General features: G+C 48.2%; 1 protein-coding gene across 1 annotated transcript in view; it reads left to right on the top strand.

The window, feature by feature from the left end:
• LRBA (LPS responsive beige-like anchor protein) overlaps positions 1-18436 on the top strand; it is a 2444222-nt gene that overhangs the window by 1768366 nt on the left and 657420 nt on the right. The window contains exon 46 of the mRNA XM_086962285.1: positions 10922-11041. Coding sequence (XP_086818411.1) covers positions 10922-11041 — 120 coding nt within the window. The remainder of the gene's footprint in view (positions 1-10921; positions 11042-18436) is intronic.

Genomic DNA, 18436 nt, shown 5'->3' with positions numbered 1-18436 from the left:
ATGGGAGTAGATACAAAAGCTTCTTTTAACTGTTGAAAGGCTTCTTCAGATTCTTTTCCCCAAACAAAACGCTCATTCTTCTTTAGTAGACGAGTAATTGGGCTGACTTTCTCAGAGAAATTTTGAATGAACCGCCAATAAAAATTGGCGAATCCCAAAAAAAACTCTGTATCTCCTTGATGGATCTTGGGGCAGGCCAGTATCTTATCGCATCCAACTTAGAATCATCCATGTTGACACCTTCTGGAGAAAGAATAAAACCCAAGAATTCCACTTTGGCTGAATGAAAAACACATTTTGCGAATTTTACATACAGTTGAAACTTCAGCAAACGCTCTAAAATGACTCGAACATGTTGGACATGTTCTTCCAAATTGTTTGAAAAAATGAGAATGTCATCTATATAGACGACGGCAAAGCGATCCAGAAATTCTCGTAAGACGTCATTGACGAAATGCTGGAATGCGGCTGGGGCGTTGCATAAACCAAAGGGCATCCCTTGATACTCAAACAGACCCAGCCGTGTGCGAAATGCCGTCTTCCACTCTTCACCCTCAGCCATTCGTACCAAGTGATACGCTCCCCTCAAATCCAATTTAGTGTAGATACTAGCACACTTCACTTGATCAAGGAGCTCAGAAATGAGAGCTAACTGGTAGCGGTTCTTCTTGGTGACCAGGTTTAAAGCACGATAGTCTATGCTAGTTCTCAGGCTCCCGTCCTTCTTAGGTATAAAAAAGAGGGGGGAAGACACTGGCGACTGAGAGGGACGGATGAAACCACTCTCAAGGTTCTGCTCAATATATTCTTTTAGGTGTTGATTCTCTGGTTCTGATAGAGCATAAATGCGACTACATGGTAGGGTAGCACCTGGCTCCAACTCAATGCGACAATCATACTCCCTATGAGGAGGTAATTTCCGCGCTTCTTTTTCATTAAAGACTTCCTTTAAATCAAGATAGACTTTAGGAATTTCGGGGACTTCCACTGTACAGATCATAGGCATTTGATTAGCCAAATTTGAAGACATGGTCGTCTGATGAAGATCTGATGGAACATGAAAACAGTGCTCAATACAAAATTTTGAAGTCATCTCCACTGTACGTTTGGCCCAATCGATCTTAGGGTTATGCTCAGTGATCCAAGGCAGACCCAAAATCATTTGGAACTGTGGTGCATCAATTAGATTAGAACTGATATAGCTCCGATGCTCCACAGGACCGACGACTGTAATGACCTCCGTATCAAAAACTATAGGGCCAGATGATAACTCGGTGCCATCCACAGCTCGCACTGGTTCTGGTTTCAATTTCTTTTCAAACTGGATTCCCACCAATTTTGCAAACTGTAAGTCGCAAAAATTTCCAGTAGCACCGGAATCCAACATCACAGACACTTTTTCCTTCCGGGCTTTACCAAACCAAATAGTACAGGACAAGATCAAATGTGGAGCCACCGACTGCCATTCATTTGCCAATAGTTGAGGCTGAGGAGTTGTCTCCTGAGCTGCTCCCACCAGTGCAACTCCGTCTACTGGTGGAGCTTGTCTTTTACCCACGAATTGGTCTTAGGTTTCTTTGGGAACTCTTTGACAAAATGGCCCCACTGGCCACAATACATACACAATTTGCCTAAACGTCGCTTTTCTCTCTCCTCCTGAGAGAGAGGGCCTCGAACGGCGCCAATCTGCATGGGTTCCTCGCTGGTATTGGCTTCGCTGTTCTTGAGTGGTTCGGAACGTGCACGGTCAAATCGTGGCGGGAACGGCTTAACGTCTCTTCGTTTCTCACTGCGACGTTCTGCTTGCCTTTGATCAATTTGAAGGACTAAATCTATGAGTTCAGAAACATCCGTTGGTCTCTTTGGAATTTGAGACAGACCATCCTTCAACTCATCGCTTAAACCTCTGTAAAAAAATTGCCGCTCTTTTCGCTGCTGGCCAGTTAGTTTTAACAATTAACTTATTGTACTGCGCCAGATACGCCACAAGCTCTCTGTTACCATGTTTCAGGTCCAATAATTTGTTATCTGTAGTCTGAGAGATTGTGCGGCGATCAAAAATTTGTAGAAACTCTGCCCTGAATTCTTCAAATTTATACAAAACTGGATCATTAGAGGAGACCAGAGGCAAGGACCACGCAGCTGCGTCACCACTAAGATAGGACAGCACAAACGCCACTTTAGACTGATCCTCCTTAAACAAAATGGGCTTACAGAGAAAATGCAGAGAACACTGTGTCAAGAAGATTTGAGCCTTATGAGGATCTCCTTGGAATCTTTCGGGAGGGGCCAAAGGAATTGTTGGAGACAGGGCATGGACGACTTGCGTGGTTAATGCAGATGATGACGAAGGAGAAGGAGTAAAGGTTGGAGACTTAAGCCCCCCAAAAGTAGGACTGGGACTCACTGAAAGCTCTTAAACCCGCTGCCTCAAATAACTTGCCTCCTGATTGGACTTCCTAACCTCTTCCCTGGTTTCACTAAGTTGCTTTTGCAAATCCTCCAGAATGGATGCCAGGGCCTTAACATCTAAACCTTCAGCCATCTTGCTAAGACGGAAAGAATGTTTTTGGGCACTTCAATCTGTCATGAAGCGTACCTTAATTCCTTAGAATCCGTGGGAGCAGACGGCTTGAAGGAACTCTCTAGAAGAGGATTTCCCAACTCCCCTACACCCCTAGACTCCGAGATCTCTAAGCCCAGGAATGAGGGGGAAAGGGGAAGTGGATAAACAAAGAGAGACTGCCACACAAGGTCCTTCAACTACTCTTCTCTCTGGTAGTTTGTAATCTGCAACAGTAATCAAAACGTTACTACAGTTCCCAAACACTACACTGGAGCTAAAACCCTAATCTCTTCTTCTGAAATATACCTGTTTAAGTGTGGACACTAGCCCCTCTCTGTGAGTTGTTTAAAAGTCTTAACAGTCTTTAGATTCAAAGATGTATCCAGGTATTCAGCTTTTTCAACTCAGATATGAAGATACTCCAACCAGCAGATGATATAATGGTGGTATAATACAGTATCATTAATATGCATATCAAGGGATACCCTACTATACTTGACGTCTTCTACGCTCTGTAGGAGGTCGAGAGTACAACTGGACTAGCTGAGTAGAGTCTGTCAGTTCTGGATAATCACTATTTACAATTCTGCAGTCTTACATTTGCCACCTTTAACATTCAAGATACAGAGGCTGCAGTCCGGAGACAATGCTACCCATTTGAAGAGGCACCAAAATCTCTAGGATAGATTCAGCTGGATACAGGAATTGGCGGTTGCTTGGAAAGAAAGTCTTACCGCATACAAGTAGTTTTCGCACCACAGATAATAAGACTCTTCCTACCAGCAGCTCGATAGGACTGGAAACTTTAAGTCCGCGCTGGAACTCGGGGCAGAATGCTGACTGAAGATAAGCTCCCTCCGACGGAAAACTGGAAACGTCAAATGAGCTCAAGGAATTGGGAGGTGGTCACGGAGAACATACCAGAGGAACTCTAATTCCAAAAAGGGGGGAAAAACAGGATGAACAAATGCGGTTCTTGTGGAGCACACGGAAAGGTACGTCTAACCGCCGGGAAATTACAGTTGAAGTGTGCCGCGCGAAATGCGCAAGCGCACAAAATGGCCGACAGGACCAAAAAGGCTAGAACGCCAATGTACCCCAACTGTGGAACAATCAGGAAGTGTCACAGAAAAAAATGACTTGCCTCTAAATCGCGCTACTCTCTGTCTCATATTGCAAGCAGAGAGCGAATGCGCAAACCCGACACAGACCTTAAATATGGGGTTTGGGACTGAGCTAGCAGGTACCGATGGGGACCTGACACCGCCTTCCTGAGGCTTCCTATTCAGCCTTCTCTTTTTAAGTCCCCGGTTGTTAACTGTTTCCTCAAAGGCATTACACACACACGTTCCCTCCCGTGCCCTTCAAAATGCCTCAATGGGACTTAAATTTTGTCTTGACTTTTCTGAGGTGTGCTCCCTTTGAGCCCCTTCATAACTGTCCTTTACGTCTTCCCACTCTGGAGACAGCTTTGCACAAACGGACCATTTCCCGGTGGGTCGTTCAGTGCATCAAAGCATGTTACTCCTTGGCCAAGAAGGAGCCTCCTGTGTGGCTGCGTGCCCATTCGACCAGGGCAACTGCAGCCACTACTGCCTTGGGACGCGGCGTTCCCTTGCTGGACATTTGCCAGGCAGCTACTTGGGCCTCACTGCACACGTTTACAAAGCATGACAGCCTTGACAGTCAAGTCCGGAGAGACTGCTTCTTTGGCCGTTCTGTTCTCCGTGACTTCCTGGTGTAATTTCATTTGCAGACCCACCACCGGGGTTGGTATTGCTGGGGTATCAATTCTAAGGTAAGGAATCTATCGGGAAGGTGTCTCTTTCAGATGCACAAGTCACTACTTGTGTAACAATATATCTGTAAGAGACATTAGTTAGTGATAGATTCCTTACTCCCCCCACCTATCCTCCCCGTTCTGCGAAAGGTCATCCCCTTTTAGGGCCCTAGTTATGCACCAATGGTTAGTATCTTGCATGGCTCTGCGTTCCTGGTGCGGAAAGTCGTGTACAGAACTGACTTTTTTTGTAGGAGTACCTATCCATGTTATCTGCAGGACTCCTACCTGGATGAGTACGCATACCTTCACCAGACATGACTGCCTCAATGCACCTGCAGAGAAGGATGTGGCAGTGGGACAAGCAGTATTGAGGAACCTTTTCCAGTAACGGTGAGCCTTTTTTTTTACCACTCCTCTTTCCTTGGTAATTTGGGCACATTTTATTGTTGCATGTTATATTATATACGATTTGTGAACATTTATCTATATGTATTTATATATGTAAACTCCTATTATCAAATTTCATAAGTTGCCTACTTTGAAACCCTGGGTTACAAAAAATGTGCTATGTTTTACTGCTCGCTATTCTGAATCTGAAAGAAAAAGGTTATTGTTAGATTCCTTAGCTTAGAATATCCCCAGGCGTCAGACTGTATCCGGAAAGTTTTGCGTAGCAGTACCCCTGCGCGACGGTAGGTGTCGTCTGCGGCTCCGCGTCAGTCGTCCTGATCGCCGGGACGACGTCGTCGGAGTACTTAGATGCCGCCCTTGCGCGCTGACATCAGTTCTTCTTTTTTCCGAGCCAGCAAGCGCAGATCCGGGAAGAGCAGTACTCCTTGTCATTTTTTGACTAACTTTTTGATCTCTTTTGGATCCTTCTCGAGTCGATTCCTCGACTCGCGTTGCCGGTAGGGATTCCTGGGTTCAAACCCTGCAACAATTGTCACCGCTTGATGTCCGTGACCGACCCCCACCGTCGGTGCCTTTACTGTCTCGGGGCTGACCAGGATGACAAGTTGTGCCCCGACTGCCGGGCCTTGACCTCGAAGGATAGGCAGGAGCGGTCCTGTAAGCATCTCGAGCTCCGGCAGTCGGCCCCGCCGCTCGTGGTTCCGGTCCAGGAGGAGGTCTAGGAACCGGTCGCGGGGCCACAGTCATCGCCGCTTGACGAGTCAACACCACTCGTCGGGCTCCAAGTCCTTAGGTAATTTGAGGCACTCTAAAAAAGAAGTTGAAGAAGCGACATCGCTCTTCCGACTCCCCCCGACGCTCGCGCGACGCAGCCGGGGGTTTGGGCGACACCGCCCACGCAGCTTCGCCAGAGCCGCAAGTGCCGCGTCCACCTCCACACCCACCTGTCCCTGGGCTGCACGCAACGCCGGAGGAGAGTAGCGCCTTCCTAACAGCCCTGAGGTCGCGCTTCCCTCCGTTGGAACCCGCCGAGGCGCCTTCGGGCCCCGCGAGTCCATCCGGGAGCTCAAACGGGCCGGTGCCTCCGGCCTCGGCGCGTGCTTCGGCGCCGTCGCAGGGCTCCTCAGCATCCAGGCCTGGATCCGTGATGACGCCAGTCGACATCTCTACTGGGGCCGTCACCAAGGGTGTCACCCCTGACGCCGTCCCCGGAGGACGTCTTCCTCGGTCCCAGCCCCGGTCCGGATCCGGCCTCAGACCGGCACCGCCCGGCACCATCTTCGCCGATTGGTGAACCTTTCAGCGACGACCCGACTCCATCATTTATTCCTGACTATCAGGAGATGGATGACGAGGGGGACTGGGAGTGGTCTGAGGACCCTCTGGCACTACAGTGCCAGTTGAGCTAGGACTGAGCAGATGAGCTGGGGGAGGCCTGTCGTCTGGACACTTCGCCCGACACTGGAGTTCTCTCCCCTCCTACCGTGGCTACGGAGGAGGGGGCTGCTTATAGCGTGGTGTTGACTAGGGCAGGCAAGGCCTTGGCTCTTGAGCTCCCTGTCGCGGCCGTGAGGACTAACCTCCTCACTAAGGTGCTCAAACCTCAGGCAAGCTCCTCGGAGCCTCTACTGCCGTTCAACGAAGCCCTCACCAACGTTCTGTTGGGCACCTGGTCCAAGCCCTCCACAGGCCTCCCGCTGGATCGGAACGTGGCCCGACGTCACCGCCTTGCTCCGGGTGACCCCAGCTTCCTGTCCGTTCACCCCACCCCGAAAGCCTGGTGATCCAGGCCTCTACCTCCCAGACCGCATTCCCGACCGCTCCTCCGGATTGGGAATCCAAAAGTTACGATCAGTTTGGGAAGAAACTGTTCTCCTCACTGAGTTTGGGGTTGCGATCTGTCAACACCCCCTGCCTTTTGGGCAGTTACACCCACTCTCTGTGGGATACGGTTGCGGAAGTGCTGCCGCAGTGCCCGGTGGAGGTCCAGGCAAAGCTTGCCCTAGCAGAGGGACGGGATGCAGCACGCTATTCAAAATGGTGTGGACTTGATACCACGGACTCGCTGGGTAGGGCGATTGGACGACGGTGGCGGTTTGCCACCACTCCTGGCTGAGGTCCGCCAACTTTTAGGGGGATATCCCAAGCCACCTTTATGGACATGCCCTTTGATGGCCGTCGCCTCTTTGGTGACAAGGCGGACAGTGCGCTGGAGCGTTTCTAAGACTCCAGGGCTACGGCCAAGTCCTTGGGCCTCAGCCAATGCCAGCAAACTTCCACCTTTTGCCCCTTTTGTGGCCATGGAAGGGGCGCCCCCACACGTCCAGCTGGCCGCAGAACCAACCTCAACGCGGTCGCCGATGTGGTAACCGCCGTGGCGGTGCCGGGGGACACAGGCAAGGTCAGTCCACACCTCCCCCCGCAGCATCTGACTCAAAATCAGATGCCTCTGGTCTCCGGCGGAGTCCCTGCTCCACATCAACCTTCTGGAGCTGCGGGCGAGCCAGCTTGCACTGAAGGCATTCCTTCCCTCTGTCTGGGGAAATATGGTGCAGGTGTTCACGGACAACACCACTGCCATGTGGTTCTGCAACAAACAGGGCGGAGTGGGGTCGTGGACCCTTTGTCAGGAGGCTCTGCGCCTCTGGCAGTGGCTGGAACATCAGGGTGTCACCCTAGTGGTTCAACACCTGGCAGGTTCCCTGAACGCCAGGGCAGTCGTACTCCGCTGTCGGTGCATGATGGATCACGAATGGCGTCTGAACTCGGACATGTGTCAAGGCCTCTTTCAGCAGTGGGGAGAGCCTTGGTTAGATGTATTCGCCACCGAAGAGAACGTGCAATGTCATCAGTTCTGCATGCTGGAATTTACAAGGCGGCGCTCGCTAGGAGACGCTTTTCGTCGCGAGTGGAGCTGCGGACTGTACTACGTCTTTCTGGCTATACCACTTCTGCCCAGAGTGCTGAAGATCAGGTGCGACCGGGCCCAAGTCATCCTTGTGGCTCTGGACTGGCACGAAGATACTGGTATCCTGAGCTACTCAGTATGTCCGTCGATCCTCCGATTCGTCTGCCTCTTCAGGAGGAACTTCTGTCGCAGCAGCAGGGGACGGTCCTTCACCCGAACCTGTCCAACCTCCACCTCTATGCGTTGAGATTGAGCGGCGGCAGTTGAGACCATTTGACTTGCCTCCTGAAGTCTGTGATGTGATTCTGGCAGCCAGGCGTCCCTCCACAAAATCGGTATATGCCTGCAGGTGTAACAAATTTGTGGCATGGCGCACAGCAAATGCTGTGGATCCACTCTCTGTCCCCCTTTCAGAGGTTCTTCTCTTCCTTCTGTCTCTTGCCTAGCAGGGCTCTGCTCTGGGCACTATTAAGGGCTACCTCTGCCATTTCCGCCTTCTTGAGGCTTCCTGATCAGACTTCTCTTTTCAAGTCCCCTGTTGTAAATGGATTCTTGAATGGTATCACACACATGTTTCCTCCTGTTCCTTTCGTGATGCCTCAGTGGGACTTGAACCTGGTTCTCACCTATTTGATGTGCGCTCCTTTCGAGCCACTTCACAATTGCCCTCTTCGTCTTCTGACTCTCAAGACTGCATTCCTGGTTGCCATTTCCTCTGCCAGGAGAGTGTGTGAGCTCCAGGCTCTATCTTCTAAGCCTCCTTTCCTTTCTGTCCATCCGGACAACGTTTTCTTGAAAACTCGTCCTTCTTTCCTGCCCAAAGTCGTTACAGCCTTTCATTTCGGACAGTCCATCACCTTGCCCACCTTCTTTCCACCTCTGCATTCCTCGAAGAAGGAAGAGAGGCTCCACCATCTGGACCCAAAACGTGCGCTCTCCTTTTATTTAGACCGCACACGCCAGTTCCTGGTGGACGACCAGCTCTTTGTTGGTTACATGAGCGTGAAGAAGGGACAGGTGGTGCACAAGCGGATCTCTCAGTGGGTCGTGTTGTGCATCAAGGTCTGTTACTCCTTTGCGAAGAAGGAGCCTCCTGTTGGGCTGAGGGCCCATTCCACTTGGGCCACTGCGGCTACTACTGCCCTGGGTCGGGGAGTCCCCTTGCAGGACATCTGTCAGGCAGCTACAGGGGCGTCGCTGCACACGTTTGCTTGACACTACTGCCTGGTCAGAAAAGTCCGGAGAGATGGCTTTTTCGGCCGTTCTGTTCTCCAGGACTTTCTTGTGTGATCTTGGTTCACAGACCAACCCCCGGGGTTGGTATTGCTGGGGTATCTATTCTAAGGTAAGGAATCCATAAGTAATAGTCTATTTCAGATGAACAAGTTACTTACCTTCGGTAACAATATATCTGTAAAAGACCTATATTTGTTATGGATTCCTTACCGCCCCACCCATCCTCCCCGTTCTGCTTACTGACTTCTACTGTAAGGGACCTCCTTTCAGGGCCCTAGTTTTGTGCACCAGTGGTCAGTGTCTTGCAGGGCTCTGCGCTTCTGGTGTGGAGTGTCATGTAAAGAACTGAAGTCAGCGCGCAGGGGCGGCGTCTAAGCAGACACTGCAACGTCATTCCGGCAACCATGACGCCAACGACTAACGCGGAGTCGACCAACGCCACCTACCGACGTGCAAGGGTACTGCTGAAGAAAAATTCTCAAGGTCCAGTCTGAAACCTGGGGGTAATTCTAAGGTAAGGAATCCATAATTAATATCGGTCTCTTACAGATCAGTACCTTTTCCCGAGTTACTCATCAGGGATTGTAGACACTAGGAAACTCAGTTAGCTGTTTGATGGTACCGAAAAGATGTAGTACCTCATTAAACATCACAAATGGGATAACAGCCCTTTGTCTGAATTCCCTAATTGTGCTGTGTAGTATTACATTAAGCTGTGCCATTTAAGTAGTTTCTTTTAATCTAAAAGTTGAACTCTCGGCAATACAATATTCTGCCTAATGGTTGAGCTTTGAATTCTGAGCTCTTGCTCCACACACTAACTCTATGAGAATCTTTTGGCTGCTTGATCTCGCTACGCTGAGAGTCAAGTGAGGAAAGGATGTACTGAGCTCAATAGGACAAACCCCCGGACAACACTGACAAATGATCTCAGCCACCAGGGTTGGGGTCCCGTAGCTCTTTTCCGCCCCTCTGCTCCCAAAGCAAGATACATCTGATTCCCCGGCCTACCGCTGTCCCTTGCAAAGAATAATTGGTGTATCATTTTACCATGCCTTCTCTAATACATTATAAGCAATAAGTGCACACAGAAACAAGACATACCCCAAGTAATATGTGCTAGAACTCCAGTACATGCCCAGTATTTTACCACCTAATCAGACCTGCAGCAATGTACTGTTTTAGCTCTCAAAGGCAACTATGCACATAGCATTGTTCTTGGATGTAAATTTAGAGGTAATCGAATCCTCTGGCTGAATTAGACACTGCGATGGAAAATCTGGGCAGAAATCCCAGATTAGTTTGCGATTATTGGCAAAAAAAATCACATCTATATACCTCATAGTTCTAAAGAGCAACATTTGTAAGTACCAACATGAATATGGCATTGCACTAAAGTAAGTAACACCTCTCTGCGCCACCTTAGGCATCGGTCTAAGGGAGATGGGTGTCCCCTCTGAATTTAACAGGGGACTCATTCTACCCATCTGTACCTCTGGCTTGTGCGTTCTTTTTAAAATTGTACAATGTTGTGTAGTTGAGGTTTAATGTTAACATAGTTCCAATGCTAATTCAATATTAGTTTTTGCTGTTTACCCAAAAACGTTTTCTTGTGATACTTTCTTGTTCATATTTAGTAACTATCTTGTTCATATTTAGTAACTATCTGTTTAATCAAAGTCTAGAGCAAAACAGCAGCAGTAATCTCTTCTAACGAATGACTTCAGAAACAATATTTACAAAACAAATGTTGATTTTTATTGAAACTGCTGAAAATAATATATCTGCATAAATTGCTTGGGGCAATAGGACAGTTTTTTTTACAATTTTGTTTTCTACTCAAATGATAGGTACTGGGTGGAAAGTTAGACATACTCATGTTGAGACTTGAATTGCTAATTGAGTAAATCACAATATTTTGCTGTTACATTTCCAAATCAGATGCATAATGATTGACTTATTATTTTATACATGCAATCTCAGTAATACCTTTATTGCATATATGTTGTTTTTGTAGGAGCCATTTACTACTTTCTTCCTGAATCTGCAAGGTGGGAAGTTTGACCATGCAGATAGAACTTTCTCATCTATTTCAAGGGCATGGCGAAACTGCCAGAGGGACACTTCTGATGTCAAGGTAAAGGAAGAAAAACCTAGTTTAATATGGACAATGTTCTTGTGATAACTAATCTGCCTGGTGGTTTTAAGATAATTGAATATTTCCTCATTTGGTGAAGACATTAATTTAAGCTGTGTATCCTTAATACAGCAACTGTATTATAGTGCATAGATGATGTTATTTTTTGAAAATAGTTGTCTTTCAATTTTAGTTTTCTACAGAAATTAAGACAACAAAGTTGTTGGTTGAATAAATCCAGATTGACATATTTTTTCTTAATTGTGCCTTCATTCGAAGTCAACCACAACCATTTGCGGATCTCATGAAAAGAGGTTATTAGTTTTTTTTAAAAGCACTGTAGACAATGTGCCCTAAAGCTTGAGTGCTTAGTGTTTAGAATTCCTCACTAAATAAGAGCTTTGAGGCATCCCTGAGCAGATATGAGGGATACATTTACCTGTGATGCCTCCTTTTCGAATCATAATATTGTACAGAATGTTGTTGAACCATTGTATACACTAATGGAAAGGCTAATCTCGATGCCTTCAATTTTACAATGTATATTGGACCAATTGATGTTCTCTTCTGAAGACTGTGCTAAGCAGACAAAACCTCAGCATATGGAAAAATTGTCCACCCTTTAACCATGCTTCAGTAATAAGGAGCATGACTTCATGGCACCCTTGCCACCAGAGGTCAGCTGACTACTGAGCCCTTTCATGGATTGGGTTGCGGATTCCAAAAAGTGTAGGAATCATGCCTAGCGTGCCGTCCAGTCCCTCCCGCCCATCCATCTGCCACAGCCTCCAATCCACTTTAGCGAGCCCTCCACTCAGCACAGTCATCCTGTTGGTGGCAGGATACGGCACCACCTGCCACAATGGAACAACATAACCTCCGACAAGTGGGTGCTCCAAATTGTGAAGAAGGGTTACGCCCTTCCAGTAGGATTCCCTCGACTTTCTGTTGCCGAAAAAGGATGGAGGACTTAGACCTATACAGGATCAGCGCCCTCTCAATGACTTTCTTCAAAAAGAGAAATTCAAGATGCTCACCTTGGCACAGGTCTTGTCTGCCTTGGATGCTGGAGGCTGGATGGTAGCGGTGGACTTGCAGGCACCTTATTTTCACATCCTCATTCTGCAAGCCCATAGGCATTACCTGTGGTTCGCAGTGGGCCACAAGCATTTCCAGTTTACTGTACTCCCCTTCGTCCTTACCAGTGGCCCTCAGGTGTTTATAAAAGTGATTGCAGTGGTTGCAGCACATCTTCAGAGGTCAGGGGTTCTCGTCTTCCCCACCTCTAGGACTGGCTGCTGATGACGGGCTCACCCCCAGGCAGTCGTCACCCACCTTCACACTACAGCAACCTTCTGATTCACTGGAGTTCACTATCAACATACCAAAGTCACGCCAGTCTCCATCCCAGACACTGACTTTCATTGGAAACAGTGCAGTAACACGCATTCTCTCTGGAGCAGTGAGTCCAGGACATTCAGGCTATGATTTGATGTTTCAACCTCTGTCCTGAATTTCAGTGATACTTTCTCTGAGGATGCTAAGCCTGATAGTCTCCTGCATCCTGTTGGTGAAGTATGCCCGATGACATATGCGGGCTCTGCAATGAGACCTCAAGTCCCAGTGGTTGTTGTTATCAGGGGAATCTCTCCAGCCTAGTCAAGATTTCGATGGAGACTGCAAAAAAAATCTGCAGTGTTGGCTAACGAACTGCGACTGGCCCTGGGGCACACCTCTCTCTGTTTTCCCACCCAGAGCTGACAGTGTTGACTAACACATCACTTTTGAGTTGGGGGCCATCAGTTAGAGATGGCGATCACAGAACTCTGGTCTTCGGCAGAGTCCCAGCTCCACATCAACCTTCTGGAGCTGAGGACGATTTGCTTGCCATTTAAAGCCTTACTTCCATCCATCACAGGGAGGATGGTTCAGGTGTTAACAGACAACACTGCCTCCATATGGCTTTGCAACAAACAGGACGGTGTGGGGTCGTGGACCCTGTGCCTGGAGGCTCTTCATCTCTGGTACTGACTGTTGCGACAGGACAACTTCCTGGTAATCCCGAACCTGGCGAAATCTACTAACGCCAAGGAGGACGTACTCAGCCACTGACTGTTTGTGAATCACAAATTACATCTACATCCAGAGATGGTGCATGGTGTCTTCCAAGAATGTCAAGAACCTTGGCTCGATCTCTTCTCCGAGAACGCAGAATGTCAGCACTCTTGTGGATTGAAGTTTACAAAGCAATTTTTGCTCTGAGACTCCATTCCGTTCAGACTTGAAAACGTAACTTCTGTACACCTTCCTGCTAATACTGCTCACGCCCAGAGTTCTTATGAAGATCAGGAGCGAATAGGTCCAAGTCATCCTAATCGCTACAGACTGGGCAAAGGGAGTTTGGTTACCCGAACTCCTGAGCATAAACATCTGTCCTCTGATTAGGCTGCCCTTTCGGGAGGTCCTTCTGATGCAGCAGCAGGGCAGGGTTCTATACCCGAACCTACCCACATTCCCTCTTCAGGAGATTGAGCTGCAACAGTTAAAGGCCTTTGATCTGCCTCCTGAGACCTGTGAAGTCATCTTGGCAGCCAGGCACCCCTCCACAAAGATTGTATATGCCTTCTGTTTGGACAAATGTGTGGCTTGGTACTCCTCTTGCTATGTTGACCTTTTTTCAGCCACCTTGTCAGAGGTGTTACAATTTGTTTTCTCTTTAGCCTGGGGAGGCCTTACCCTGGCATGGGTAAAGGTTACATTTCCGCCATATCAGCTTTTTTGCAGTTGCTGGAACAGCCCTTACTGTTAAAGTTGTCTGTTGTGACTAATTTTCTGAAGGGTTTGCAGCACTTGTTTCGTCCTACCCCTTCCATAGTTCCCCAGTGGGACCTTAATGTGGTCCTAATGTCCCTCATGGGATCACCATTTGAGCCCTTACATAATTGTCAACTCAGGACTGCCTTTTTGGTGACTGTTACGTCAGCTAAAAGGGTCAGCGAGCTTCAAGATCTTTCAGTTACCCCTCTATATTCTAGCCTTTACCCAGGCAAACTAGTTCTTCCGATATTTCTGCCGAAGGGGGTCATTCCCTTTTATGTCAGCCATAATATCGCACAACCAACATTTTTCGCTCCGCCTCAACTTCTGAGGAGGAGATACTTCATCTCCTGGCACCATACTCGAGTGTCCTGCATTCAGATTACAAAAGATATATATTTTTTGGTGTTGTGATACTTAGATCTTAATTCTTCCTACATCAGCCACACCAAAGATCATCGGGTGGACAATCATCTCTTCATTATGTTCATGAAGCGAAAAGGGGTGGGGGGGTGCAGAACTGAACAATATCTCACTGGTTTATACTCTTTTTCAAGATCTGCTACAGATTAGTTAAAAAGCAACCTCCTGAAGGCGTGAGGGCCAATTCCACCTGGAACGTCAGGGTGCAAAAAGTCACCCATTCAGTCTAAAGTAAAGGAAAAAGAGGTACAAGAGAGGAAGAAAAGACAAGGTGTGAAAGGAGACAATATTTTCCATAGTAGCCCTCACACACCCATAGGATGTCATGCTTCATCATCGGGCCATTTTGCTCCACGTAGGGCCGGCGCTGCAATTCCCTACGGGCCCCATACAGGGACACTTTGGCGGAGATCTTTTAGGACAGCCGGATGGTGTGTGCGGGGTATAGTTGATAGAGGGAAAGTGCGTGCCAAGTGAAAGTAGGAATAGTAAAAAGGTACATATGCAACAGTTTGTCATATAGGTGTACCTATAGCAGTGATGGCTTGTTTTTGTAGGCATGTTAACCCCAAAGTATCATATGTCGTCATGTTTCACGCCTTAATCGCCAAGGTGGTCGTTGGCGTTTCGTCAGGACCAAAATGCTTAAAGCAACATGTGCACGTGAAATGTGTTAAAACCCTCTTGATTTGGCATGGCGGGCAAAAAGATTATATACCTTGAAGCAGGCTATATCTTCGATAAGTGTCCCGCTTCTGTACAACACCTAGAAAAGAAGACAGACACCGATATATATGTATATATTTATATGTGCACCAGTAACTACTTGGTGCCATACAGTGTGCCACCTTAGCGTGCACATTATCAACACAAAAAAGATAAAACAGGAACTAAGCACGCAAGATACCACAAACACAGTTTGTATAGAATAAAGTACGAGCGCCCTATACTAAGGACAAAGTCTTACGTTTTTGAGGGTGCTTCCAAGCGAGCACCTGCACGTTCCGAGGCCAGTGAAGAATATGCCCGGAACTCGGTGTTTGTTAAATAGAGCAGGAATGCACCCAGAACGCGGCATATTGCCAGAAAGCTTCCTGTGACTGCAAGATCGGCGTCTGCGCGAGAGGCACGAGTTAGGTGCGCAGGCGCACAAAGCGTATAACTAATTCTCCGCACATGCGCAGAGTGTTAGTATCACAGGAGCAAAAAGCCGGGAGACACTGTGTTGGTCCCTGGGCTAGGTGGATAGCTTCCTGTTCCATACGTGCTCTCAACTGGGTGCACCGAGTTCCGGGCATATTCTTCACTGGCCTCGGAACGTGCAGGTGCTCCCTTGGAAGCACCCTCAAAAACGTAAGTGTTTATTAGGCCCCCTGGAGGATTTCTGTGTCCTGTAACTCTAGGACTATTCCGGCGCGAGTTACAGGTTCCACTCAGCTGCTTACTTTCGCCTCTCTTCCCCCCTTTTTTTGCTCAGTGATCGTAACTTCGGTTCGGTGTGGGCGCACATTGTCCTTGCCAGCAGGGTCACTCCTCAAGAACGAGGTGAGCATACCATCATTTCAGTATGGCGAGCACTCAATTTGGTCCCACAAATAACGAGCATTCTTTCTGGTCCCTGAATATTGTTACTACTATGTGTTCTAGGGGACAATTTTACTTGCATTTGACATTTAGGACCCCAACAGGCCATTCTACTAACGAGTCGTTAAGACTTTGTCCTTAGTATAGGGCGCTCTTACTTTATTCTATACAAACTGTGTTTGTGGTATCTTGCGTGCTTAGTTCCTGTTTTATCTTTTTTGTGTTGATAATGTGCACGCTAAGGTGGCACACTGTATGGCATCAAGTAGTTACTGGTGCACATATAAATATATACATATATATCTGTGTCTGTCTTCTTTTCTAGGTGTTGTACAGAAGCGGGACACTTATTGAAGATATAGCCTGCTTCAAGGTATATAATCTTTTTGCCCGTCATGCCAAATCAAGAGGGTTTTAACACATTTCACGTGCACATTTTGCTTTAAGCGTTTTGGTCCTGACGAAACGCCAACGACCACCTTGGCGATTAAGGCGTGAAACATGTCGACCTATGATACTTTGGGGTTAACATGCCTACAAAAACAAGCCATCACAGCTATAGGTACACCTATATGACAAACTGTTGCATATGTATCTTTTTACTATTCCTACTTTCACTTGGCACGTACTTTCCCTCTATCAACTATACCCCGCACACCCGCATGCACCATCCGGCTGTCCTAAAAGATCTCCGCCAAAGTGTCCCTGTATGAGGCCCGTAGGGAATTGCAGCGCCGGCCCTACGTGGAGCAAAATGGCCCGATGATGGAGCATGACATCCTATGGGTGTGTGAGGGCTACTATGGACAATATTGTCTCTTTTCGCACCTAGTCTTTTCTTCCTCTCTTCTACCTCTTTTTCCTTTACTTTAGACTGAATGGGTGACTTTTTGCACCCTGACGTTTCAGATGACTTTTTGCATCTTACGTCTAGGTACAGTGTCCTCTTTGTTGTTGAGATATTGGTTTGGGAGCATGGACACTGGACCTTCATATAGCTCCTTGGGTCTCCCTTTTAGTGTTCAGCAATTCCACCTGGGTCAAAGCTGCTGCTCCTGCATTAGCATGCAGGGTACTTGTCCTGGACATCTGGCAAGCAGCCACATGGACGTCCATTATACGGTCATGAGACACTACTCTTTGTATGGTGAAATCTGTTGAGAAAGGCATTTCGCCAACTCGGTCCACCAGGACATTTTGGTTTAGCTAATTTGTAGATGCACCTTTTGGGTGGGATCTTGCGTAAGGTTAGAGCAATCTATGATTAAAGTCTCTATCAGAAGAGCAAGTTACTTATCTTCGGTAATGCTTTTGCTGGGAACACTCCATCTAACCGCTGATTCGTCGCCGACCCTCCCATCCTCCCTGTTCTGAAAGCTGGGCTCTTTACTCTAAAGATCATATTAGACACAGTACACTTGTCAGACATAGGTTTTTACGTGGCCCTGCATTTTTGCTGCATAAGTAATCATCATACAAACGGACATCAGCGTGCTGGGGTGGCACCTATATGGGCGCCACAACCTCACTTCCGATGTGGACGATGCCAACGTGGAGCAGATCAACACCACGTACAGGTGTGCGGAGGTTTGCTCAAGGTTTTCTGGATCCAGTCTGATGCCTGGGAGGCTTTACCAGAAAATTGTTACAGAAGGCAAGTAACTTATTGAGCTTAGCCACATTTAAATATTACTGCTAATGGTAATACAAAATTGCCAAGTACTTGGATAAGGTCCACATACTGTGTTCTGATATAGCTATCTGATAGAGACTACTAGCCTCAGATTCCTTAACGTAGACTTATCCCCAGGCGTGAGACCGGATCCGGAAAACTTTTTGCCACAGCATTCCTGTGCGCCGGGGGGGTGGCACCACATGACTCCGCCCTGACGTCGTCCGCGTCCATGACATCAGCGAGGATTCATAATTCCCACCCCAGCGCGCCTATGTCCGTTTTTTTCTCTTTTCCGCGCGCAACGCGGATCCGGATTGTGTCCTGGCCTGTTTTCGGGCCTTCTATTCTTTTACATTCTTTGGCGTTAAGTGGAACAGTGTGAGAATACCTTCGGGCTTCCAGACGTGTACCTCCTGTGCGCGTCCCATGTCGGCGACCGACCCTCACCCAATACTGTATGTGGTGCCTGGGTGAGCACCACAACTCTGAGAGCTGTGACTCCTGCCAGCACCTTAAGCCTCTGTCACGGCGGGAGCGCCAGATGAAGTTGTTGTTGGCGCACTTGTCCAGGTCTGTGTCATACCAGCGTCCGTCCCCTACCTCAGAAGCAAAGAACCGCTGGTTTCGTCTGCAACATCGTCTTTTGCCGCGGCCCCAAGGGCATGGCTCACCCGCTGGTAGGTCCTCTCCTTTGTCTCCGAGGCCTTGTCCTCTTTTCGCGGTGAGCGCCTTCTCCCCCCAGGACATGCGCCCCCGCCTGTCGCCTTCCTACCCGCCATTCCGGCTCCAGGCCATAGGAGAGTGGTGCCTTTGAGGTGCGGTCCTTCGGGGCTCCCCTCTTTGCCGCCTGGCGTCCCTGCCTCCCCGCAAATCCCTACGGGGCTCCCTGTGGGGTC

Source organism: Lissotriton vulgaris, chromosome 3_1 (assembly GCF_964263255.1).
Source record: "Lissotriton vulgaris chromosome 3_1, aLisVul1.2, whole genome shotgun sequence".
NCBI lineage: Eukaryota > Metazoa > Chordata > Amphibia > Caudata > Salamandridae > Lissotriton > Lissotriton vulgaris.
Note: the sequence above shows the minus strand (reverse complement) of the source record. Positions and strands in the feature narration are given on the sequence as shown.